Genomic DNA, 25,403 nt, shown 5'->3' on the forward strand with positions numbered 1-25,403 from the left:
CCTTTATGTCAGGAGACAAAGGAAGCAAAACGTTGCTCATTTACATTCAGGATGGACCTGAGGTTCTGGCCTGTTGAATGGCATCTCTATCAAAACATCACATTTGGAAATGTCAGAGTGGCTTTTTGATAAGCCATCCGTCACTCTGAGGGTGGCTGACAGACGCAGTGACAGGGTGGTGTATCTAATGCACTGAGGAACTCATCTTTTACAATTGTGTAGTATTTTATTTATTCAATGCACCATGAAATCTCCTGAAGGAAAGGAGCGATTAATCCCACAGGCCCAGCCTCCAAGGTCCTTCTGCCCATCTCTAGCCTTTGTCACTCCCCCATCCCTTTGCTGTCTTCTGGTCAATACAGGGCCAGCTCGAAGCACTTCTGAAGCACCTCTGGTCCTGCTGGCAGCCAGCCACTCTCTGGACAGCCCTGACACCCACGGAGGGAGTATGTGAGTGTTTCTGGGATGCTGGTGTGGATCTGAGAGTGACCTGCCTGGGTCCTGACTGGGCCACAGCTCACCCATACAGGAAGGATTCCACCCTGTTTCTGGCTGTTATCTCTTTCCCTTCCTTCCTCCCGCTTTTCTATATATGCCAGTTCCCCGGCTGTAGCTCTCCATCCCTACTTCCTCTCAACTTCAATGGAAACAACAGGGTTTGTTTGTTCATTTGTCTGTCTGTCTGTCTGTTTTAAGAAAACTCCACTAAAAACTAAAAAACAGCAGCATACATATAAAAAGGAAAAATGCCAAAAATCAAAGTAAGTACCAAAAGCTTCAAATCACATATTTCTTACCAAAATAAAGACATCAAGTCCCTGGGGAGATAGGCTGGTTGGAGCCAGGCAGATCAGCCCCAGTCCTTCCTCCCTCCTGTGTCTGAGGTGCTCCTCTTCTCTCACAAAGAGGACTTCTTCCTCCGGTCCTCCTCCCATGCTTCAGCATGCAGACTTTGGCCAGGGAGTACAGGTGGCCATGACGGTGGGGTGAAAAGTCAATAACTGGTCACGGATGTCCCCAAGCTGGAGAAGGAGCCATTCTGGAGCTCTTGTCATTAAGTAGAGAGGACAACCCATGTGGTGCAATTTGTAGATGATGCCTTAGAAGCAGATGTTGGGATCTGCATGCTGCCATGCTGTTCAGTTCTTCTGCAATTAAATCAACAAATTTTACACACACACACACAAACACACATGTTACATATGTGTGTACATATATACATACATATATGCACACATTCACCTATCCATTCTTTTCTCCATCCACCCAGCTATCCATCTAGTCACCCACTCACCCACATATCTACATCCGCCCTATCTTATCCAGTCTTGTCATGTCCAGGTTCCTATTGTTGTGATGAAACACCATGACCAAAGCAACTTGGGGACAAAAGGGTTTCTCTGGCCTACACTTCCACAGCACTGTTCATCACTAAAGGAAGTCAGGGCACAAACTCAAACAGGGCAGGAACCTGGAAGCGGGAGCTGATGCAGACGCTGTGAAGGGTGCTGCTTAGTGACTTGCTCCACGTGGTTTGCTCAGCCCAGCCCATTTTCCTGTTGAACCCGGGACCACCTACAATGGGCTGGGATCTCTCATAGATCACTAATTAAGAAAATGCCCTACAAGACTGTCTACAACATGGTCTTATAGAGGCATTATCTGAATTGAGGTTCCCTCCTCTCACATGACTTTAGTTTGTATCAAGTTGACATAAAACTATCCAGCACACATACATACAGCATACATGCTTACATATACAAATATACATGCATACATTTACCCATCCATCCATGCATTTGTCTACTCATTACTTATCCACCCATGTATCCATTCATCCACCTCCACACACACCCCCATCTCTCCTCCCACCAATCCATACATGCATCTAGTCATCCATCTATCTATCCACACACTGTATAAGTTACTTTTCTTGTTACTGTGACAAAACACCCACAGAACAGTTCAAGGGAGGAATGGTTTATTTTAGCTCATAGTTCAAAACTACAGTTCGTTATAGCAGGACAGTCACAGGCAGAACGGGAGCTTCAGGCAGCTGGTCACACTGTATCCAGAGTCAGGAAACAAAGAGAAATAAATGCTGAGGTTCAATTACCTTTCTCCTTTTTATGAAGATAAAAATGTGAAATGGTGATATCCAGTGTTTAGGATGAGTCTTCTCACATCAATTACCCTAATCTAGATAACCCTTCCTAGAGATGCCCAGGGGCTTGTCTCTTCAGTGATCCTAGATCCTGTCAAGTTGACAATCACTTAACAATCATATCACCTACTCATTGATCCACCCACCCTCCGACCCATCTACCCATCCACCTACCGACCCATCAATTTGTACATTCTTATGCCTATCATCTGTGATCTATGAAAGAGAAATCGCAGGAGCACAAATCACACAGATACAGTTTTTTAGTGTGAGCCTTTCCCTGACTCCTATGGGAACTGTGTTGCAATTTCTGCAGAAGGAAGCGTCTTAAAAACCAACTCTTGCTTCAGAGCTAGTCTGGCTCCAGTTTTAGCTGTGTATCTTCTCCCATGGCTCTTGCCCAGTCAGTCGCCCTGGTTCCTTCATCAGTCTACAACCGCAGGATGTAGAGGAAGATGAGACCGCGATGAGTTCTCATGCATGTGCGTCTCTTCCTCATCCCCATCCTGCCTTTGCGCTGCATAGGTGCAAGGGTTGATCTGGGGCATCATGCCTTGGCATGGAATAGAGAATTGCAGACTCCAGGTAGCTACACCTCCAGCTGAGCAGACGCGGCCCCCATGCGTTGTCTACACACAGCGCCAGGCTTGCTCTGGGAGAGCAAATGGGAGAGTAACCATTCCCTTAACAAGGAGCTTCCATTAAAGGGTAGCCCCATAATCGGAGCCATCTAACATAAACTGATGAGCACTGGCCACACGCCCAGCCCCTGCTTGGAGGAGCTCAGCCTAGGGGAGGCATCTAAGGTTGCTAGGGAACCAGCTCCTGCTAAGGTCGGGTCGGCACAATGGCAGCCGGGAGGATGGCAACGGTAAGAGCCAAATAACTAAGACTTCCCTGAGCAGGCAAGAAAATTCCAAAAGGACCGATTTAAAGACTTGGAAGCACACAGGAGAGCTCCAGATCCTGTGAGTACAGGGACGGAGGTGGCGGCAGGACTGGAGGAGGCTCTGCCCCAGTCACCAAGGAGATTAGCAACTCTCATAAGGACAGAGGGAAGAGATGAGAGACAGAAGGGAGCCCAGATGGCTGCTGTGGGATGCCGCGGAGTGGCTCCAGGGACAGCTTTGTGGGGAAGCCATGGGACTGGTGGGCTCCAGCCAGAAACCCAGGGAGAGGACCTCTGCCTATCACTGCCACACGACTGAGTGGCCACCTCACTAGGGCCCTCTTTCCCTCATATGTCATTGGGGCTACCAGAATGATCACAAGAGAAGAGAGAGAGAGAGAGAAAGAGAGAGAGAGAGAGAGAGAGAGAGAGAGAGAGAGAGAGAGAGAGAGAGAACATGGCAGCCTAGTGATGAGTGGAAGAGAAACTTTATTGTAGATATGAGGGAGAACATAGCCAGAGGCATCTAGAAAAGTCTAGAGTGACCGTGACCAGCAGACTGGATGGATCCTTGTAAGGAACTGGGGGTAAAGGGGAGTCAGAAGCCCAGGAGCCTAGAGAGCAAGAACCAGGAACATCAGCCAAGAGGCAAAGAGGTCAAGAGATCTAGCATAGCAAATATGTGTGAGTGTGGGTGTGAGTGTGTGTGTATGTGCACGTGCGCACGCGTACACACACACACACACACACACACACAAATAGGGAAGAGAAGGTTGGGGAAAGGGCCAGCCCAGTCTCTGGGCTGGAGAGTTGATAGGCAGTGGGGTATGTCAGCTAGGATATCTCCAGAACAGGTACTGGTGAGGCTGAGCTGAGTGAAGCTGGCTGGCAGTGCCCGCTTTGATATGTTAATAGGCACCTCAGTTAGCTGCTTGTCCCAGATTTGAGACCTAACATTCTAATTCAGTGTCCCTACCCATGCCGACTGGAGAAGAGACCTCACTTGTTGAGCACCTGCCCTGCCATACGCCAGATTCTGTCATGATGATTCTATTTAATGCTTAAGACAACAGTGTGAAGTACTGCTCTCGTGTCATGATCCAGAAACTGACACTCAGAACGGTTAAGTCTTTTGTTCAAGGGTATAGAGCTAAAAAAGATGCCAGGGCAGGATTTGAACACGAGTCTTTGATGTTTTGGAAGCTGTGTTCTCTTTCACCCTGCAGTGAAAGGCACTTGGTTCCCAGCTTCCAAAACCTGGCCTCTCGGATTCTGGGAGAATTTATATGACACTGGGGCTGTTTTCATCATTAAAGGCTGTCAGCATGTTGACAGGGAACGGTAGATATGGAACTGTCGCAGCGGGGGAAAAATGAGGCACGGAGGAGGGCACTCCATCACTGCCTGCATGGTAGGGGAGGCCGGCGCCTGCTCCACACAGGGTCTGCAAACTGCCTCAGCGGCGGCGTCATCCTCATTCAGGCCCTGCTTGCTTCCAGCAGGGCAGAAAAGGCTGTGGCCATGGCAAGAGGCTTGCCAGCATCCGGAATCAAGCTGGCAGCAGAATAGGGGACAGAGCAGCTGCTGAGAGGCTCATCAGAACGGAACCCTGAGGCTACCTACAACTCTACCTAGCCCTTGCGCTAGCCTGAAAACTCACCACCGGCTCCCAAACTCAGAAAGCTTTTGAATAGCTGGAGGTTTTGAGGTGGGGCAAATTTATCATGACGTCTATCTTCAGTCTCCCCTCTGACTCCTTCCTGCCCTGAAGTTCCTGAGGTGAAGGAGATGTGACACCCAGCAAGCTCAGCTGCCAGTGAGGGGCAGGGATTGGATGTAGGGGCGTGGGAGCGCCGCACGGTCTCCCAGAGAGCAGCGGGGCGGAGCCACGGTCTCCCTGGGAGCTTTACAATTGTTTAAACCGCTGAGGGTCCTTGGGTTTGAAAAGGTGTGGGCAGGCACCAGGCGGTCAGGAATGGACTGAGTGGCTGACAACCTGTCCAGTTTAGAGCCCTTCTGGATCCTGGCTCCAAAGAAGGCTACAGGGCTCCTCCCCACCCCCGCCCCCAGCAAAGGCTCCGCGGGAGAGCAGCTGTTACTGCGGTCTGGGAAGTTTCCATCCTTCTCTAGTGGGAAGCACGTCCTTTTCTAATACAGTCACCTAATTACTTGTTTAAACCAGGCATTCCATGTGTAATGACTCCTGGCTGAGACCAGAGAAAGCCATCAGCTGTCCCCTGCAGGGCCAAGCCCTGCAGGATGTGATCCCCACTGGCTGAGAGGCACTGACAGCCCTGCTTGTGCAGAGGCAGCTGGGAAGCTCTGGGAGGGGGCGTTTGAAGGTTGTGCTGACACCTTCCTCTCGGCCAACCAGCTCCTCCTGGGCGTGGCTACAACCAGACCCACAAGGAGTGGGCACCCAGAATCCTTTTCCAGTTGTGACTGTGTCACGCCAACGCAACTTCTAACGCTGGTCCCTGGGTGCTTCTCCCCCAACTGGAGGAGACAAAGTCTGGCCATCCCTAAGCCATTTGGGGCCCTGCTGTGTGGCTGTAAGCCAATTGGTTGGTTGGTTGCCCAGAGTTTTGAGGTCTGGAGGAGAGGCACTGGAGATAAGGAAGCTGTAGGGTGTTCATTATTAGATTTTTAATCATTATTACTGGGAGAACAGTGCCCTTGTCCATTCCCTGAGAAAACATGCTGGCACTGCCCACACCAACGCCCACGTCAGATGGCTGCAACTCTAGGGGACCCAGTGCCCTCTCCTGGCTCAGAGGACACACACACACAGAGTAAATTTTTTTCAAACTTTACAAAGGTCCAATATACTGTAAGCTTTCAATAAATGGCACCTATTAGGATTCAAGGTAGATAACTCCCATCCTCATTTTACAGACAAGGGAATTGCAGCTTGGTAAGATTGACTGTGGTCTGGAATATCCACACAAAGCAAACTGTCAAATCTCGCTCTTTTCTGAGAAGACCTGTGTGGTGCTGTGGACTGGCTCCCTCCCACTTGGTCATGTGACTTTCCGTTGTGGCAGCTTCTCTGTCCTGTCTCATAATTCACCGTGAGGCTTCACCGGGGTGTCACTTGGGGCCCAAAGCTGTGGGACAAAAAAGCAACCATTGTGGAAACCTCAGAGTCTCAAAGCAGAGAAGGGAGATAGAGAGGTGTCTCACAACAACGGAAGCCTTATAGCCAGGCCCCAGGGCTGCAGCTCTGGAGCATGCTGGGAGAGGAGAAGACATGTCCAGGAAGTGCTTTGCCAAGGCTTCCCATGCTGCTGTAATTGGGTAGTTGTGCTCACTGTCCCGAGTGCCGAATCGTAATTTGAAAGATGTTGGCATTTGGACACAATTAGGTCACAGGTGGGGTAAGTGCTTGTGTAAAAGCCTCGGAGCCTCATGGCCTGTTCTACCACGTGCAAGCACGGTGAGAGGGTAGAGGGTAGCCTTCACCTCCCCAGCCCCATCCTAGACTACCCAGCTCCAAGAAATCAATTCTGTTCTTTATAAACGTCCTGGTTGATGGTACTTAGTGCTTGTGTCCAAGTAGACTGAGACAGTGGCCAATGCAGCCAAGCAGTAAAATAGGTGACTGTGAGCTCACTGTGTGAGAATTCACTCTAAAGAAGTCATTAGCATAACTCTCTCCCGTGTGTGTGTGTGTGTGTGTGTGTGTGTGTGTGTGCAGGTGTGTGTATATGCAGCTACAGGTGTGTCTATATGTAATGGCATTTGATCGCCCTTCCTAGCTGGGCAGAGGCTTACCTTCTTCTATGCCCCGTTTCCTTGTCTTCCTGATGGAGATGACTATAACACACTGTGAGGATTTACAAGGACGGTTACTGGTAACTGCCCGGCAGAGAACTTTGTTAACTTTGCTGCATCCGTTTCATATATCACATTCCCCATTAGAACTGAGGAAATTAGGTCCATGAGATTGACCTTGTGGGTCTGCAGGTGACTGGGTGGTCTAAATCCATGATGCCAGGTCCAGGAGGCTCAGAGAAGGGTAATTCTTTCCCTTTGCAGTAGGGCCCTGGCACTAGGAAGAAGGAGTTCTCTTGAAGTCAGACAAGTCTAACCACCTGGGGAGCCTGGTGGCCACAGGGTTAGATGTTGGACACAACCCTGTGGCCATCAGGAGCCCAAGCAAGCCCTATGGCCAGGAGCCCACTGGTGCCCTAAAAGCCAGAACTGAGCCATGCCCCTGTGCGAGCCAACACAGGAAGGCCTCCCAGAGGCAGCCTGGGGTGACCAGCCTGGGGTAATGCTCCACTTAATGCAGACTAGGAATCACAAGGACTGCAGTGCCCATGTTGCCACCAGGCAAGTCTGAGTTGGCTTCTCTGTGACATATAATTGTCAAAGGCCTGTTAACTTCACCTCGGTGTACCTCCATTTCCTCATCTGTAAAATGGGAATGCTGGTAGTTCCTGCTACAGAGGAAGGGGGAATCACTGAAGATCCATCTAGCCCAGAGCTGCACGGGTAACACTGAAGCCATGTTTGGATCTGGCCCTGAAACCGCAGCTTGAAGAGGGGCACTTGGACTGCATTTCCAGCACTGCTACCTTGAGCCCAAGGCTGGGAGACCAGGCAGTCACAGTAGGGATCCCCTCCACCCGTGGCTTTCTTGAAGCTAGACCAGAAGCAGCAAGGGAGGGCAAACCTCAGGCGAATTCTCCCGGCTTCTCCCAGTTCCACAGCCCCTGCGGGAACCAAGCTGCATAATACAATGGGATTTAATAAAATGCCTTTAACTCACAAAGTTTGTCTGCTGCCAGCTCCTTAATTAAATTGCCTAACTCTCTCTCTGCAATGGCAGCGCGAACTCCCGCGTCTAAAGAGCACGGTGTTGCTATGGTATTCGCGCCAGGGCAGGCTCAGGGCAGGCTGTGGAAGAGCAAACAGATGAGCAGCTCTTCCCGCCTCCGTGGCGCCAATGGCATCCTTCCAGCCCCTCACCAAGATGCCCAAAGCACTACCCCCAGCCCCTCGGTCCACTCCCCACACACACTGAGTTTTGTCAGCTAGGAATCTGTCTTTCCTGGTGGGGAACTGACTCCTCACTGGGAATGCTGAGTTGAGCTTTGGTTACATAGGGCAGAACTGCTCCCTACTCTGACTGAGTCCCAGCCCATCCCTGGCCCTCAGAGCAGCCCTGTGAGGTGGTAGCAGCCTCTCCTACAAAGCCCCCTCCTCATGCCACGCCTGTTCCTCGGCTCTGTGCACGTGGGCTCTGTGTGCCCATGTGCACACTTCTGAGTGCCCCTGCGGCCCACCTCTTCTTCTTATTGGAATCTTGCTGTCTCCTGTGTCTTTGCCAGTGGCAGAATCTGGGTCTAAGTGTGTACACGTCACTGACGTGAGGCATTCCCATGTTCTCTCATGGTGACCAGGGTCTTGTGAGTCACAGGATGTTGACAGCAGATGCAATTAGGATGCTAACTGAGGTCACTCAAAAAGGTGGTGATGACAGGAGAGAGAGACTGACCACCAAAGCTGAGAAGGGACATCCTGGTGGGCATGGGGCTGATGGAATTGACAGAGGGGGAGGAGCTGGCACTGCAGTTATAGCATGGGAGGAAATCTCAGATGCTGGCATTGTGATGAGACAGTAGTGGTTGTCATGGTGTGTTGTGTCGCCTGCCCCTGTGAGAGTGAGGTGCCAACACATGCCTATTTTCTCTAGCGATACCCTGCTGAGAAGAATGTTAGTGGTCATGGTAGCAGGAAGGCAGGTTCCCTGGGACTGTATTTGAGACCCCCCATTGCTATAAGCTGCAGCTTCTTCTGAAATTCTGAGAGCACCTGAAAAACCCTCTTCCCAGAGGAGGCCCCCACAGAGCTGCTGCCCTGTTGCGCTGCATTTGGGGACAGAACACCAGTGCTGAGTGAGGAGAGCCATTAGGAACATTTGCTTCGAGTGGTCCTTGAGAATAGAATTTTATTTCTGGCTCCTGCTGTTCCCAAGTCCATTCATACTCTGTATGCTGTAAGGAAGACAAAGGAAAACTGCTCTGGGGCCCCTCCCTTAGCCCAGCCACCAGGGGCAGAGCCAGCAAAACCTCAGAACATTCCAGAAACCTTGTCAATCAACACTGCCACTCCCCCTACCCTAGAATTGATATTACTGGCTGGGCTTCCGGGGGAGATGTCATGATGAGAACAGGAGTGGACGGCACAGATATGCTGGGTGTTTTTTTGCTTTGGGGTTTGTTTTTATTTGAGATAGGGTTATATGTAGCCCAGGCTAGCCTCAAATTCATTATGTGGTAGTGTCCAGCATTGAACTGATCCTACTGTCTCCACTTTTCAAGTGCCGCGACTATAGGTATGTCCTACCACAAAAAGTGACACACTACTTTTATAAGTTGAGGTCTAAGTAGCCCCAGCTGACCTTGATCTCAAAGTCACGACAATTCTGCTTCAACCTCCAATATAATGCTGAGAGTAGAGGTATATGTCATCATATATACATATATGTATATGTATGCATATATATGTGTCTTAGTCAAGGGTTTCTATCCCTACACAAACATCATGACCAAGAAGCAAGTTGGGGAGGAAAGGGTTTATTCAGCTTATACTTCCACACTGCTGTTCATCACCAAAGGAAGTCAGGACTGGAACTCACACAGGTCAGGAAGCAGGAGCTGATGCAGAGGCCATGGAGGGATGTTCCTTACTGTCTTGCTTTCCCCGGCTTGCTCAGCTTGCTTTCTTATAGAACCCAAAACTACCAGCCCAGGGCTGGCACCACCCACAATGGGCCCTCCCACCCACCCTTGATCACTAATTGAGAAAATGCCTTACAGCTGGATCTCATGGAGACATTTCCTCAAGGGAGGCTCCTTTCTCTGTAATAACTCCAGCCTGTGTCAATTTCACACACAAAACCAGCCAATATACCTTCAAACAACAGAAACACATTATCTGAGATCTGGAGGCTAGAAGTTCAAATTCAAGGTGTCAGCAGAACTAGCCTCCCTCAAAAAGACCAAAGAAGCTCATGCTTGTCTCTGCTGGCTTCTACAGACAGTCATCAGTGGGGGCAGGGCACTTCCTTTGCTTGAAGCTGAATCTTGTCCCTTCTCCCTGAGTATCTATCTGCCTCATGTGGAATTTTCCTCCTCTCAAGGGATGTCAGTCATATTGGATTGGATGATGTCCTGACAACATCATCTTTGTTTAATTACATCTATAAAGACCCTATTTTCTAAGAAGGGTACATTCACAAGTACCCAGAGGGGGAGTATATCTTTTTGGGGAAACCCTGCAGCACATGCCTAACATCAGGCCAACAGCCTTGCACTACGTTCCCCCTTGCTTCCTCGATGCTTCTGTGTCTCCCATCTTCCATCTCCACAGACAAGGTGCCCTTTTTCTCCAGCACAGCACGGGGCCGCCAGAGCACCGTTCACTTCTGCTCTTCCGAATTATTACCCAGCTACTAAAGTGGAATCATGAAATATAGGCGGGCTTTTCATCTTTTTTATTCACAGACAGTAAAAAATCATTAAGGCTTGCTCTTAATTAGTTTAATTTTGAAGCTTCTAAATATTGATTTAACCTCCACTCCTCTGTACTTGCTGCAGTCACTGAATTATGCCTGGTATTGATCACAGACAGAAGCATTTCCCTCCACCAGGCTCAGGGCTTGAGAGCCATCAGCCTGTGTAGCATGCTGGGCTGTGACACTGCGCAGATATGAAGGAGAAGCTGTACCAGGGCAGGGAAAGGTTCGTCCTTGAGGAAGGCCTGTAAACTTAGGCCAGAGGCCAGCTTCTTTTTCTTGCACTGGCCCAGACCCAAATGCAAGGAGATTGATCAAGAGAAGATCAACTGGAAATCCCCACCCGCCCCCCCCCCATTCCATTATGGGATGGAGGAGAATTGGAAATGGGGCAGGAGGATCTCGAAGGATCAGGTCCCAGATCATAGGCTCTGGCACCAGCCAGCTATAACCTGGCTTTGCCGATGAACACTGCAGAACACCTCTTACACTGCAGGGCAGCTCCTCATCCCCTTGTCACGGTGGCGTTATGAGCACACAGGCAGCTACTCGTGTCAGATATCCGAGACCTGGATCACAAGCAGGTTGTTTCAGTGCCTATCGGGGACCTCAGGACTGGACTGGGGACATATCGTGCCTCTGGCCTTGGCCCCTTACTGTGTGCTGTGTGAACTTGAGCAAGTCACCTGATGCTCTTTCCACGAAAACAGGAGAGGTGACATCTGTGGCCATCAAACATGTCCTCTTTGTGCTGCTTGAGGATAGCACCACCACAGACTGGGCATTTATAAAGACTAGAAATTTGTTTCTCACAATTTTGGAAGCCAAGAAGTCTAAGACCGAAGTATCAGCAGCATGCACAGAGGCCTGCTGTCTGCTTTCAAGATAGTTTTTTGAATTCTGGGTTCTCTGGAGAATACAGTATCCCCACGTGAAGGAAAAAAAAAAACCAGACTAACAGAAAAAGATAAAACTCCTCTCTCATGCCTTTCAAAATAGCATGTGTCCAATTCAGGAAGGTAGAACACTTGTGACAAAAACATCTTCCAATACTGAGCCATTGGGGGATTGTGTTTCTTTCTTATTTTGGTTTTTCGAGATACAGTTTCTCTGTGTAGTCCTAGGTGTCCCAGAAGTCACTCTATAGACCAAGCTGGACTTAAACTCAGAGATCCCCCTGCCTCTGCCTCCCTAGTGGTTAGATTAGCAGCTTGAATCACCATACTCCACAGGGGGGATTGGGTTTCTAACTGAAGAATCTGGAGCCTGCATTCAGACCATAGCGTCATAGATAGTAGGGATGGTAGAATTTTAATCGCAAGATGTGGCTGGCTCAGTGGATTATTAATAATGGCTGAAGTCTCGATGGCCTCCGTGGCTCCTGTGACTACACTAGGCCTACACCACACACAGGATCATGTCCAGACCCATGCCGGCCCTGGCTTGCAATGCTCTTTACCGCTCTCCTCACAGGCCATTTACTTCCTATAGTTTTCTCCCAGGCCTCTGCTTCTGGTGCCTCCCGGGTTGAATGTCCTCCCATTATCTGTATTTCCTTCTTGGTCCAGACTCCCGACAGGAGCTTGGTCCTCCCAGCCTAGGAAGATTTTTAAAGATGATCTTATCAAAGTGCCTATCAATGTTACTCATTGTTTTAAATACCGACTGGGATAAAACACTCTAACCATAAGTAACTTGGGGAGGCAAAGGTTAATCTCCTCTTACACTTGTGCAGACTGCATCATCAAAGAAGCCAAGGCAGCAACCTGGAGGCAGGAGCTAGCAGAGGCCATGGAAGAGTCTCACTTACTGGCTTGTGCCTCACGGTTCAGTCTGCTTTCTTACAGAACTGAGGACCACTGGCCCAGGGGTGACACTGCCCACAGTGAGCTAGGCTGTATCCCATCAATCATTGATCAAGGTAGCCAATCTGGTGTGGACATTTTCCTTCTTTCCCAAATGACTGCTGTGAACAGACACCATGACCAAGGCAAGTCTTATAAAGGACAACATTTAATTGGGGCTGGTTTACAGGTTCAGAGGTTCAGACCAGTATCAAGGAGGGAACATGGCAACATCCAGGCAGGCATGGTACAAGAGGAGCTGAGAGTTCTGCATCTTCATCTGAAGGCTGCTAGCAGAATACTGACTTCCAGGTAGCTAGAGATTTTTACTTTCCTTTACTGGTACTTCCAGGTAGGTAGAGATTTTTCCTTTGTTTTGTTCTCAATCTGTGAGAACACCCACAGTGGCATACCTATTCCAACAAGGCCACACCTTCTAATCCTGCCACTCCTGGGCTGAACATATACAAACCACCACAGACTATAATTTTTGTCAATTTGATATAAAACTAGCCCACACATTAGTTTTCAGCATATTTCCACTAAATACTTGCCTAACTTCGTACATGGGAGGGGGGGGACTATGTATGCCTGTCCTATATGTATGTCCTCTCTAACGCCTTTCTAGTCCATAGGGATTTTTCCTTTGTTTTGTTCTCAATCTGTGAAAACCCACCTGCTCTCTCTGCATGCTGTGGCCCTTGTCTTTCCCACGAGTGTCATGCCCAGCATGAGTGAAAGGCCCACTGGACCTTTACTGATGCTCCTCAGAAGTTTCTCTGTGCCTGGGAGAGGAAGTAAGGGAATTCTGGACGACTCCATTCCTTCCTGTCAGGAGAGCAGCATCAAGCCTGTCAGGAGTAAATGCCTTGGAGGTTTCGTTCCTTGGTCTATAGAATGGGGATCTCGGAAGTCATCCATCTCGAGCATGGGTCTCAAGGCCCTATCCATCCTCAGTCTCTGATCTTGGAGGGCTGGGTGGATTGGAGAATCTACATTTCTGAGGACTTTCTCAGAACTGTTACTACTAGGCCTGAGGAGGGATGAGGCCTTGATCAAAGCCTATTCCCAGCCATAGCCTGGGCTGCATGGCCTACCACAAATCCCCACACCCTGGGCTGTGCTGTCTCCCCTTTGGCTGTAGGGCAGGCAGTCCAGGTCATTACAGAGAGAATAGGAAAGAGCTGAACTGCAGATGTCACCTCTGGGGTGACCTATAGGGGCCTATAGGGTAGGGAGGACTGAAGGACTGAGCCAGGCCAGGGCAGATCTGGAAGGGTGTGGAGGGCTGACAGGCTATTTCACTGCGGTGAGGGGCAGGGGTAGAGAAAAAAAAAAAAAAAAGCCCGCCCACCGAGGGCCTCAGCTGCAGACATTTATCTCCCAGCCTGCCTGCCACCGCTGACAGAGGGGAAGGCTTGCGCCCTCGAGCCCAGGCCTTCTTTGCGGCGTGATTTATCTCTGGGCTTCATCTGGTAAACCTGCTGATGAAACGAGTCTCCTTTTCTCCCCGCCTCATCAATTTTCATTCTGATTTCATTTTCCCTTTCTGTTAGGAAGGGTTTAGCCTTTCTCCGTGCTTAACTGGCCTGCTCCGCATCTGCTCTGCCTTCTCACCCACCACCCCACCTCTGGCTGCGTGTAGCCAGGTGCAAGGGAGACCCACAGCTCCTCACAAACACGGCAGATTCCTTCCTATCCATGCCTTCCTGTCATCCGGGGACTCAGGGCCTTCTCTAACAGTGCACAGAGAGGAGACAAGAGCCCCCACGGGACTGCAGGCTGTGGCTTCATAGTGCACGGAGGGAGCAAAGGGTGCTCATCCAGGAGGAAGTGCTCCGCAGAGACACTGCTTACTGAGGCTTTAGACAGGAAGGCATTTCCTAGATGTGCAGTGAGGAATGGGAATAGGAAACAGCATCGCTTGTGTCTCTTCAGTGCCTTCCCTGCTCCTATTCCTAGTTCCCTGTGGCTAAGAGCCATCTTGGGGCCCTGGCTCATGAGGTAACTGGGGAAGACTGCCTAATCTGCCCGGCACCTCCACCTGGGCAGCAGCCGGTCTAGACTGCCCATCTGGCATGTGTCTGGGGCAATGTCTGTAGATTGCTGTCAGACCTTTCCTAGGAGCACCTCTGAACCCTAGCAGGGAGCACCCTGGGAGAGAGTCACTGCTCACCACCTGCCTCTGTCCTGTTTATTGGGCAACTATTTGGTTAGATATCTGTGATCTGGGGGACAGTGTCCTGAAACATAGAGCCAAGGGCCCCTATTAAATGCCCCATGGAGTATTTTCAGTGACTTAGTATTTTAGTGACATGGGCGGAGGGGGGGGCTGATTCTCTTGGAAAGGGTGCCAGCCTACAGAGGAAAGCTCCTAAAACATAGGAGATCTGGAAGCCAAGGTGCAGCCTAGCCAAAGAAATATGGTGACGCTGAGCCCCAGAAGATGTCTACATAACCCCACCAGGGGCACATTCCTCCCCGTCTGACAGATGAAAAGGCCCAAGAACACAGGGACAGCCAGAAACAGGATTCAACTGCAGAGCCCCCTCTAAAACCAGTGTCTGATCTAGTGGCTCAGAGCAGAAGGCAGTCTGCAGAATTTCTAGAGGGATCAGGAGAAAGCTCCAGAAAGACGAAGGCCGGTGTAAGATCCTGTTAAACCAGGCAGAAACTTGAATGACAACAAAGTTACTTTCACCCAGGAGCAGTGGCCAGGAAGGCAAAAGAGGCACAGAAAGGCTTGAAGGGACCTTGGATGGTCCCAGACCATGGAATGGTGCCGGCCTCTTTTAAGGGAAGAGAGGCAGAAAGAATCACCCACAGAGACCTCTCTTCTCTGGGCAGTTAGTCTCTGTGGCTTCTGATCTCTAACCCAGACAGACACACAGACACACAGACAGACAGACATGCAGACAGACATCCCCTGCCTGACCTTTGGCTGAGTTCCTGCTGTGCCAGTCCATTCGAGCTGGCAGCCTGGGCAAGGCTCCTGCCACTCTGGACTTCTCAGTCTGCAGAACAGTCAGGCTCTAATGCAGGGATGCAGGGCACCCCAGGAGCTCCAGAGAGAAGCAGTCCCTGGGGGTTTGCAGATGCCCAAGTAGCCAGAAGAGGTGGGCCCAGCCGGAGCCACTCTCTGCCTGGGCTTGCTGGCCCTGCTCCCCTGCAGCTTGTTTTGGTGCAGTGCAATCAGACAGAAATGGCTTTCCGTGCTACCTCCTGGCACCCTCCATTCCAATTAAGAAATAATGAGGCAGGCTCCCTTCCAAGCTTGGAGCTCCCATACCCTCTGCCTGGACAAGCCAGGAGAGCTGACGATGTAGAGATCACTGCCTAGCAACAAGACCCTTCCCTCCCCACTCAAGAAGGAGGTTTACCAGAACCTTGACCTCTAAAATTCCTGGGAGGAGAGAGCAAGGTTGACCAAAAGGACTCTCACCCTCCCGGCCTTGTCACCCTACGGGATAGCTGAGCTCTGGCACCAAAATCTCAGAAATAACCAGAGCTATGAATGCAGTCTCCCGGGTCCCTCCTGGCCTTTCATGAACCAGCTGTGTAACCTCAGTCTTGTACCTTAGTTTCTCTGCACTATGTTTCTTGTCTAAGAATCCCATAAAGAATTCTTTTACAGCTAGCATATAGGGAGTCTGGCCCACAAGCCCTCGGGAATGGTAACCCGTCTTCCCGAAGTTGGAGTAGTGTTTGGGACAGGTTCTATGGTTGAAGGAGAGTTCGAGAGACTAAGGGAGCAGGGCATCACAGTCAGGGTGAGAACCTGCAGTGTTGGTGACAGGTTGGGTGTGGCAGATCTGGGAATGGAGGGCCCTTCTGATGTTAACGGGAGAGCGTCAAAGAGGCCACCCTAAGGGCCAAGACTGGGAATAAAGACAAAAGGTGGGCAGATTTGCCAGGGGAGAAGGAGCAGTTCAAAATGGTGATTTCTAATCTTAGGCACGGCAGGGTGCTGAAGCCAACAAAGATGCGACTAAAGGAGCAACAGCAGGTTGGTGAGAGAGGATGTGGGCTTTGTGACAAGATGAAGAATGGGAGGGGCTCTGAGACTTCAGGGGAGAGAAGTGTAGGGGAAGTTAAGAGTGCGGGGTAACTCCCATATATTCTCTTGCCTACTGCCCCAGTACTCCATGATGAGAAGCCCTAGGAACATGGGGGCCAGAAGGTCACCGAGCTGTGTCTTCCGGCCTCAAGGGGACGTGGAACAGGCAGACCCAGGCCATGAGGATTCTAGCGAGAGGTGGGACCCTGAGGCATAGAACTATTTCTAGGTATAAGAACAAAAAAGAAGCCCCACTTTACCACATCAGAAGGATGGCGAGAGGCTCTAGACAGCTTGGCAGTAGTAGTAAGCATTCTGTGAATTTCCTAGGTCCAAAGACTTGGTTCTCAACTCAGGATGGAAAAGAAATAAGAAGTTGGGCTTAAAGATTAGTAAGCCTAGAGGTCAGGCCAGTGGGTAGGTAACTGGGTGTGGTGCAAGGGTGCATAGGAACCTACTGGGTAGTCGCATCTAGATCTGCCCAAGGTCATGGTGCCTAACAAACAGGCCTGTGCAGTATCTTACACCTCATGACTCAAAAGCATTACAAAGGATGGTGACAAAGATGGGACAAGAAGCCGCAATAATGGGAGAAATAAAGGGAGCAGAGATAGTGCATCCCAATCCCCACAGTTGTAGCCTATGAAGCTGGGTACCTTGCTCAGGGTCACACGGAGAGTGCACAGCAAGGTTCAAACGCCCTGACAAAGCCGAGTCCCTTCTGTCTGTCCTACCCGCCCTCTTCCACATAGTCATTTATGGAATTCAGACTCTGGAAGACTAGATAAACATGGTGGTCTCCTGTGCAGAACCTCTGGTTACGTGTGATTGAGAGGTAGATGGACCTGTTCACCTTCCAAGGATACTGGAGACGACCTGTACAGATGAAGGCCTGCCTCCCACCCTCTGCTGCCTCTGGCCAGTGCTTATCTGCTGCTGAGGCAGCTGGAGTTTATCAGTGCTACACTCAATTATGCTGCCCCTCTGTCTCCACAGCTCTGGGGGAACTGGTACCAAAGCAGCCAAGGCTAGGCCACTGGTAGCTGCCTGCCTACTGACCTCCTGCTGAAGGCAGGGGTTAGGCGGGGACTAGGGAAGGAAGCAGAGGGCAATGATAGGAGGGAGGAGGGAGTTTGCATGCTCCAGTAAACTCCACCTCTGTGCTGCAGGGGATAGGGACAGAGAAGGAAGGATGGGAGGACACTGTCCCCAAAATTCTTCCTTTGGGGTTTTGTTAAGGGTCTTCTTAGCAGAGGGATTGGAGAATCAATTCCACCCATTCTGCCAAGACCAAAGATGATTCGTGGAGGGAATCCAACTGGAAATAGGTCCACTTGGATCTGTAGAGCAAGCTAATGGTGTGCCCTTGGAGGGAGCCACCTAGCCTTGGAGCCTGGATGATGACTCCAGGAGTCTCTGGCATCCTCTCTGTAGTCAGAGGGCAGGGTCAGGTCTGTGGGTAGCAGTAACTTCATTTGACCCTGTGGTGCTAGGCCCATGCCTGCTCAAACATTAAGAGTCCTTCCTGTGTGTTCCTAAAAGGGGACAGTCTTACCAGGAACCAAGGAAGGGGTCTGCTGGACCCACTAGGAACAAGACAAATTTACTAAGGACCCAACTCCACCTCCGAAAGAACTTGCCACTGAGGTGAGTGATCTAGGCCAGCCTAACACCCAGCTCCTCTCAAGCCTGTTGACCAGGCTGGCAGGGCAGGTTATAGTGAAAAGAGGAAAAAAAATCTGTGTGACCTCTGATATAACCTTTCCGGACCTCAACTGTGCTCTGACAAAATGAAAGTAAAGAATCCCTTTGTCGCCCACACGTGGAACTGGTGGGAATCTGAAACGTAATGTTCTGTGTTCTGCATGTTGGATTATTCATGCTTACCCACAATTACTCCGCATCGCTTGGTTCTCTGTGGACACCGAGAGCTTGCAGAGAGTTTCCGGGAGGTGTGCGTGTGCTCATGAACTCCTGATCACCTGGGACATTATAGAGAAAAGTCAATTCACCTTCTCTGAAGCTCCTGTAGAGCTCACTAATCATCTTGAATGAGTAGGGCCATGTCAGCCTTTAATGATGGTGGTGAGTGAATGGCAGCGTTGGGCTCCACTGGGAGAGGGGAAGCTGTGGGAGAGAAGCTGTGGAGGGAGGGGGAGCTGTGGGGGGAGAGAAGCTGTGGAGGAGAGAAGCTATGGGGGGGAGAAGCTGTGGGGGGAGAGAAGCTGTGGAGGAGAGAAGCTATGGGGGGAGAAGCTGTGGAGGGGAGAAGCTGTGGGCAGAGAGAAGCTGTGAAGGAGAGAAGCTGTGGAGGGGGAGAAGCTGTGTGGGGAGAGAAGCTGTGGAGGAGAGAAGCTGTTGTGGGGAGAAGGTGTGGGGGAAGAGGCTGAGGGGGAGAAGCTATAGGGGGAGAAGCTATGGTGGTGAAAAGCTGGGGAATGGAGAAGCTGTGTGTGTGTGGAGAAGCTGTGGTGGTGAAAAGCTGGATGGTGGAGAAGCTGTGTGTGGGGGGGAACTGTGAGAAGGGGAAAAGCTGTGGGGGCGGGGGGGTTGAAGGTGTGGTAGTGAGGTGGTATGTGCTAAGCCTCAATGGAAGGACTGGTCTGAGACTTTACCACACTTTGGGATCCCAGATTCAGCTGCCTCTTAAAGCCAGCCCTGCTGGGTGGTAGTGACACACACCTGTAATCCCAGCACTCTGGGAGGCAGAGGCAGGCAGATTTCTGAGTTCGAGGCTAGCCTGGTCTACAGAGTGAATTCCAGGACAGCCAGGGCTATACAGAGAAACCCTGTCTCGGGAAAAAAGAAAGAAAGAAAGAAAGAAAGAAAGAAAGAAAGAAAGAAAGAAAGAAAGAAAGAAAGAAAGAAAGAAAGAAAGAAAGAAAGAAAGAAAGAAAGAAAGAAAGAAAGAAAGAAAGAAAGAAAGAAAGAAAGAAAGAAAGAAAGAAAAGGAAGGAAGGAAGGAAGGAAGAAAGAAAGAAAGAAAGAAAGAAAGAAAGAAAGAAAGAAAGAAAGAAAGAAAGAGAAAAGAAAAGAAAAGAAAAGAAAAGAAAAGAAAAGAAAAGAAAAGAAAAGAAAAGAAAAGAAAAGGAAGGAAGCCAGCCCTGCTCCTAGCCCAGAATTAATCTACCCTGCTGCTCTTGCGCAGATATAGATAAGGCCAGCAGTGGAGATGCTGGCCCAGAACTCTGTAGGTTCTGGTAGCTTCTCAATGGCCTGAGCACAACTGGATGCTACATGACACTCAGAACAAAGGAACTGTTGGAAGAGAGGAAAGCCAGGGGTCTGGGTCTTATCTGAAGGTCAGTGACACATTGGGGTCCTCTCCAAAGAGCCCTTCTACCTACTTAGACTCACCTTCTTCTCCAGCTGGGAACTGTCCGGGTTTCCCTCCTCCATCGGCATCCTTTGCTGGATGACTCTGTTACCAGCTCACAGCTCTCCACCCCACCTTGGGGGAGGCATTGGGTTCCCAGGGGCTAAGCTTAGTAGCGAGGGAGCTTACTGCATTCCATAGCTGTCTAGAAGGCTATCATTCCCTTAGATGTCCTATGGTCACTGAGCACAGTGTTGCATGCCTATACTCTTGAGTGCGTGGGAGATGGAAAGAGAAGGTCCTGAGTTCAAGGACAGCCTCGACTGCCTAAGAGAAGGGAAGGAAGGAAGGAGGGAATCAGAGGAGGAGGGAGTGAAAAGAGGTCTTATGTGGCAGGAGCACTTCCCAACCCTGGGAAAGGAGGCGCTAATATTTCTACAACTCTCTATATGAGCAGCAGGCTCGTTTCAGCCTCATGATGGTCTTCTGCAAGAAAAGAAAGGAAACATAAAGCAGCAGATGCTTGGAGAGATTGTGCAGTTTTCCCCAGAGCAGAGGTAGAGCCCAGTTTGGTGTCCAGGCATCTGGTATAGAAGTGTGAGCCCTCTGAATGGCAGCGCGTCTCAGCTTGTTTCCTGCATCCTCCCCACACACAAAGTACTCCACGAGCCCCCTCCCCCTCCGTGAGCCCCAGTTACCTGCTGCGCAGCTGCTTTCCCAGGGCTTCCGCTGAACAAGCAGACATGCGTGCAAGCAGACATGCGTGTGTGTGCACGTGTGTTTGTTTGCCCCGAGATCTATGTGACAGCGCACACATACCCCTACGCAAACCTCTGTGCCTTTCAAGTCACCGTTGTTTTTCCCACCTTCAGAAATAGCTGCTGAGAAAAGTGGGCTGCAGTCAGATGTACACAGGCTTGCTGCTCTCCTATTCCTCCTCCTCCTCCTCCTCCTTCTCCTCCTCCTCCTCCTCCTCCTCCTCCTCCTCCTCCTCCTCCTCGGTGGAGGATGCCCTGTCACCCACTGCTCCCCGCCTGGCATCCTGGAGCAGGATACTGAGGCAAAGAGTCCCAAGTGGCCAGCTGGAGGTGTTGCTGGTAAATACCACTCAGCCTCCTGCAGCTTCCTGCCAAGGAGATCTCACCCAGAGGACAAGAATGGTACCCATCTGCCTCAGGGCAGCCAGTGTGCCCTAGCTCTAGGCTAAAGCAGGCTGGGCCAGACCAGGGGTGGGGTCAGCGCTGTATAAGCGGCACTTCCGCAAGGCTGGGCTGCTTCCCAGCATGGAGAGGAAAGCCTGCTTCTTTGGAGTTCTTCGGGACCTGTACACACCAGAGGTGCGAGTGCTTTGCTCACAGGCCCGTTAGTGCAGTTAGGTATGAAAGAAGCTGTCAGAGCCTTAGCAAGCACATTCTGCACCCCTGCCACTGAAGACCTGTCAGATCAAACCTCTACTTAGGAGGCAGGCCAGGCCAAAGAGCAGAACTCGGGATCTGGCCCAGTTTTGTGAAAGTCGTCTGTTCTAAGCCAAGGTTTGAGATACCTTCGGGGCAGTACAGCCTGGTCTGAGAGAGAAGACAGGATGATTTTTCCACACCCAGGAGGGAGGAAACATCCTGGATGGGGCTCCAGGTAGAAGAGACCTCCCTGGGGAAGGGACCCCAAGGACACAGAACTTGAACCCTACCTTAAGCACCAGTCATACCCCGTGTTACAGGTGTGTTGAGAGGCCTGGGCTCTAGCCAGAGGAAGCTTTTAGACCCCGGATAGGACTACTCCAGCATCCAGAGAGCCTAGGCAGACCCCGGGTAGGAGCATCCCAGTGCCCCAGCCCATGAGAATCCATGTAAGATTCACTGCCCAGTCCCAGGGTTCTAGGAAGCCCAGCCCCATATTTTAGTGCTGGGCCTGTTTCCGCTACCTCCTTCCCCCTGCATCATCAAAGAAGTGTCTAGAAACGATCATTTATCTCATTTAACCAGTGAGCCAAGGAGGGAAGGAGGAAAGAGTAAGAAGGTCAAAAACTCTATTCCACATTTATCTGGGTTTCATGGATGACCATTTCAGCCCAGCCATCCTCCTTCCCTCCCAAACATGCACACAGAACCTACTATAACCCCACTGTCGCCCGTCACCATACCACCCTCCCCCGACCCCACACCTCTAAGTCACCAAGACTTTCCACTTTCCTTAAAGACTCAGAGTCACTCCTTTCCTGAGAGGGTGATAGGAGGGGGACTCTGAAACCTTGAGGACTGCAGAACAGGGCCTGGGAGGCCTGGTTCCCATCCAGCTCCTGAGCTATTCCTCTGCTTTCTGGAGTAGCGCCAGGGGAGGCTGGAGGGACCGATTCCACCCCTCAGCCCTGGACATCTGTAACTCTGTTGTCTCCTTCCAGGGCCGCCCGATGAGGAAATGAGTGGGCAGTCCCAGTCCAGTGCACAAAGATGAGGACCCACACCCAGGATGGCACGAAGTGATGCCCACCCAGCCTGTGTAGAATGATTGCCCTGAGAGGGTGGTTCCCCAGACCCTGGCAGGCCTGCTGAACCTCAGCCTGCACGTCGTGAAGAGCAGGACTCTCCCCTGCCTTCCAGCTCCACCATGAGGCTCTTCGTGGCCGCCCTCTTGCTATCTTGGGTGGCTGGTACCACCGCCGCAGTGCCGGTGGTACCCTGGCGTGTGCCCTGCCCGCCTCAGTGTGCCTGTCAGATCCGGCCCTGGTACACACCCCGCTCATCCTACCGTGAAGCCACCACTGTAGACTGCAATGACCTCTTCCTGACGGCAGTGCCCCCAGGGCTCCCTGCGGGGACACAGACCCTGCTGCTGCAGAGTAATAGCATCAGCCGGATAGACCAGACTGAGCTCGCCTACTTGGCCAACCTCACAGAGCTGGACCTATCCCAGAACAGCTTCTCGGATGCCCGAGACTGTGATTTCCAAGCCCTGCCTCGGCTGCTAAGCCTGCATCTAGAAGAGAACCAGCTGAGCCGGCTGGAGGACCACAGCTTTGCTGGGCTGTCCAGCCTGCAAGAGCTCTATCTCAACCATAACCAACTGTGCCGCATCTCCCCCAGGGCCTTTGAAGGGCTCGGCAACCTGCTGAGACTGCACCTCAATTCCAACCTGCTTAGGACCATCGACAGCCGCTGGTTCGAGATGCTGCCCAACTTGGAAATCCTCATGATTGGTGGCAACAAGGTAGATGCCATCTTGGACATGAACTTCCGGCCCCTGGCCAACCTGCGCAGCCTGGTGCTGGCAGGCATGAGCTTGCGGGAGATCTCAGACTATGCTCTGGAGGGACTGCAAAGCCTGGAGAGCCTCTCTTTCTATGACAATCAGCTGGCCCAGGTGCCCAAGCGGGCATTGGAGCAGGTGCCTGGGCTCAAGTTCCTAGACCTGAACAAAAACCCACTGCAGCGGGTAGGCCCGGGAGACTTTGCCAACATGCTGCACCTCAAGGAACTAGGACTGAACAACATGGAGGAGCTGGTCTCCATTGATAAGTTCGCTCTGGTAAATCTCCCTGAGCTGACCAAGCTGGACATTACCAATAACCCGCGGCTTTCTTTCATCCATCCCCGCGCCTTCCACCACCTGCCCCAGATGGAGACTCTCATGCTCAACAACAACGCTCTCAGTGCCTTGCACCAGCAGACAGTGGAGTCTCTGCCCAACTTACAGGAGGTGGGGCTCCACGGCAACCCCATCCGTTGTGACTGTGTCATCCGCTGGGCCAACGCCACAGGCACCCACGTCCGTTTCATCGAACCACAGTCCACACTGTGTGCTGAGCCTCCAGACCTCCAGCGCCGCCCAGTCCGGGAGGTGCCCTTCCGGGAGATGACAGATCACTGCCTGCCCCTTATCTCTCCCCGAAGCTTCCCCTCCAGGCTGCACGTAGCCAGTGGAGAGAGCATGGTACTTCACTGTCGGGCACTGGCTGAACCAGAGCCTGAGATCTACTGGGTCACCCCAGCTGGAGTTCGACTGACACCTGCTCGCTCAGGCAGGAGGTATCGGGTCTTCCCTGAGGGGACCCTAGAGTTGCGGAGGGTGACCGCGGAAGAAGCAGGCCTTTACACCTGTGTGGCCCAGAACCTGGTAGGGGCTGACACTAAGACAGTCACCGTTGTGGTTGGCCACGCTCCCTTCCAGCCAGGCAGGGAAAAAGGACCAGGCCTAGAGCTCCACGTGCAGGAGACACACCCATATCACATCCTGCTGTTTTGGGCGCCACCACCCAATATAGTCTCCACCAACCTCACCTGGTCTAGCGCCTCCTCCCTCCGGGACCATGAAGCTACTGCTTTGGCCCGACTGCCGCGGGGCACCCACCGCTACAACATCACCCGCCTCCTTCCGGGCACAGAGTACTGGGCCTGCCTGCAAGTGGCCTTTGCTGATGCCCACACCCAGTTGGCTTGTGTTTGGGCCAGGACTAAAGAGGCCTCTCCTTGCCACAGAGCCCTGGGGGACCGACCCGGGCTCATAGCCATCCTGGCTCTTGCTGTCCTCCTGCTGGCGGCTGGGCTTACAGCCCACCTCGGCAGAGGCCAGTCCAAGCAGGGGGTGGGTGAGAAGCCTCTTCTTCCGGTCTGGGCTTTCTGGGGCTGGAGCGGCCCCTCTGTCCGAGTAGTGTCTGCACCCCTTGTCCTGCCCTGGAATTCAGGAAGGAAGCAGCCCAGATGTCAGATGGGGAGACAGTGCCACCACCATTGTCTCAACATTGCTGAGGCTCGGCCAGATCTCAGCAGTAGAGAAATAACTAGGACAACTCTGCACTAAACGGGACGTGATCTGGGCCAGATACCGGCCAGGAACGTGGCATTGATTGATTCGAGTGCTTGAGGCCTGGTAGCTTGACCAAGAAAGATGGGGTTCTGCGGCTCCCGGGGAAGCTCTCGCAGCCCCCAAATGGCTGCTGTTGTCTTCTGGGGGATCCTCGGCTGCGATTCTGAGGAGTGTGTCCAAGGAATAGGAAGGACTCTGCCTAGAGCCTCCTAACGCCCCAGAGGCTTCTGGGCCTCAGCTTGGCTGTCCCCTGCCTGTGTCCCTAGGCCCTCGGCCCACAGGAAATGCCCCCTCCTCTTCTTTTTCTTTGTACAGTCTCAGTTGCTTGCTCAACCCCCTCGTGGGCAAGGCTGAAAGAGGCTTCTCCTACTTGTCTTGGGAGCTTGCCCCAAAGTGGGAGTGGCCCCAGCTGGATCTGAAGGGTATTTGGGGAGAGAGGTGTCCAGGGATGCCTCATCTCATAGCCTGGGCTCTGAAGTTGACTTTCTATAGGCAGTTTTGTACCTTTGTGGAGAGAAATGTGTCACTTGTCCCCAACCCAATTCACTCTTTTCTCCTGTTTTGTAAAAAATAAAAAAATAAACAATACCAACAACAATAGGGAGAAGATGATCTTTTGCGTGCTGGGTATAAGAAAATCTCTTGGGTCTCTTCAAACCCTGAAAGTGGTGGGGCAGGGATGGGGGAGGGGTTGGATGCCACAAGAGCGTTGATTTCCGGGCCCCTAGGTCTGCTCCAAATCCAAAGTTTCCCCAAACAGGGAGCACAAGAGCTGGGAGAAGAGAAACAAATTGAGGAGAAATCCCCA

The 25,403-nt window shown here is 51.6% G+C and overlaps 1 protein-coding gene across 2 annotated transcripts in view; it reads left to right on the forward strand.

Moving 5' to 3' along the window:
* Positions 1-25,181, forward strand: part of Lrrn2 (leucine rich repeat neuronal 2) — a 59,377-nt gene extending 34,196 nt beyond the window's left edge. Inside the window, exons 1-2 of one of the 2 annotated variants that reach the window (XM_052200795.1) lie at positions 19,672-19,781; positions 22,194-25,181. In XM_052200795.1, coding sequence (XP_052056755.1) covers positions 22,400-24,589 — 2,190 coding nt within the window. In that variant the 5' untranslated portion in view covers positions 19,672-19,781; positions 22,194-22,399 and the 3' untranslated portion in view covers positions 24,590-25,181. Of the gene's footprint in view, positions 1-19,671; positions 19,782-22,193 lie in introns of those variants that run through there. The other variant, XM_052200794.1, reaches the window with a different exon arrangement.
* The last annotated feature ends 222 nt before the right edge of the window (positions 25,182-25,403 follow it).

The sequence above is a fragment of the Apodemus sylvaticus genome, chromosome 12 (assembly GCF_947179515.1).
Source record: "Apodemus sylvaticus chromosome 12, mApoSyl1.1, whole genome shotgun sequence".
In the NCBI taxonomy this organism is placed as follows: Eukaryota; Metazoa; Chordata; class Mammalia; order Rodentia; family Muridae; genus Apodemus; species Apodemus sylvaticus.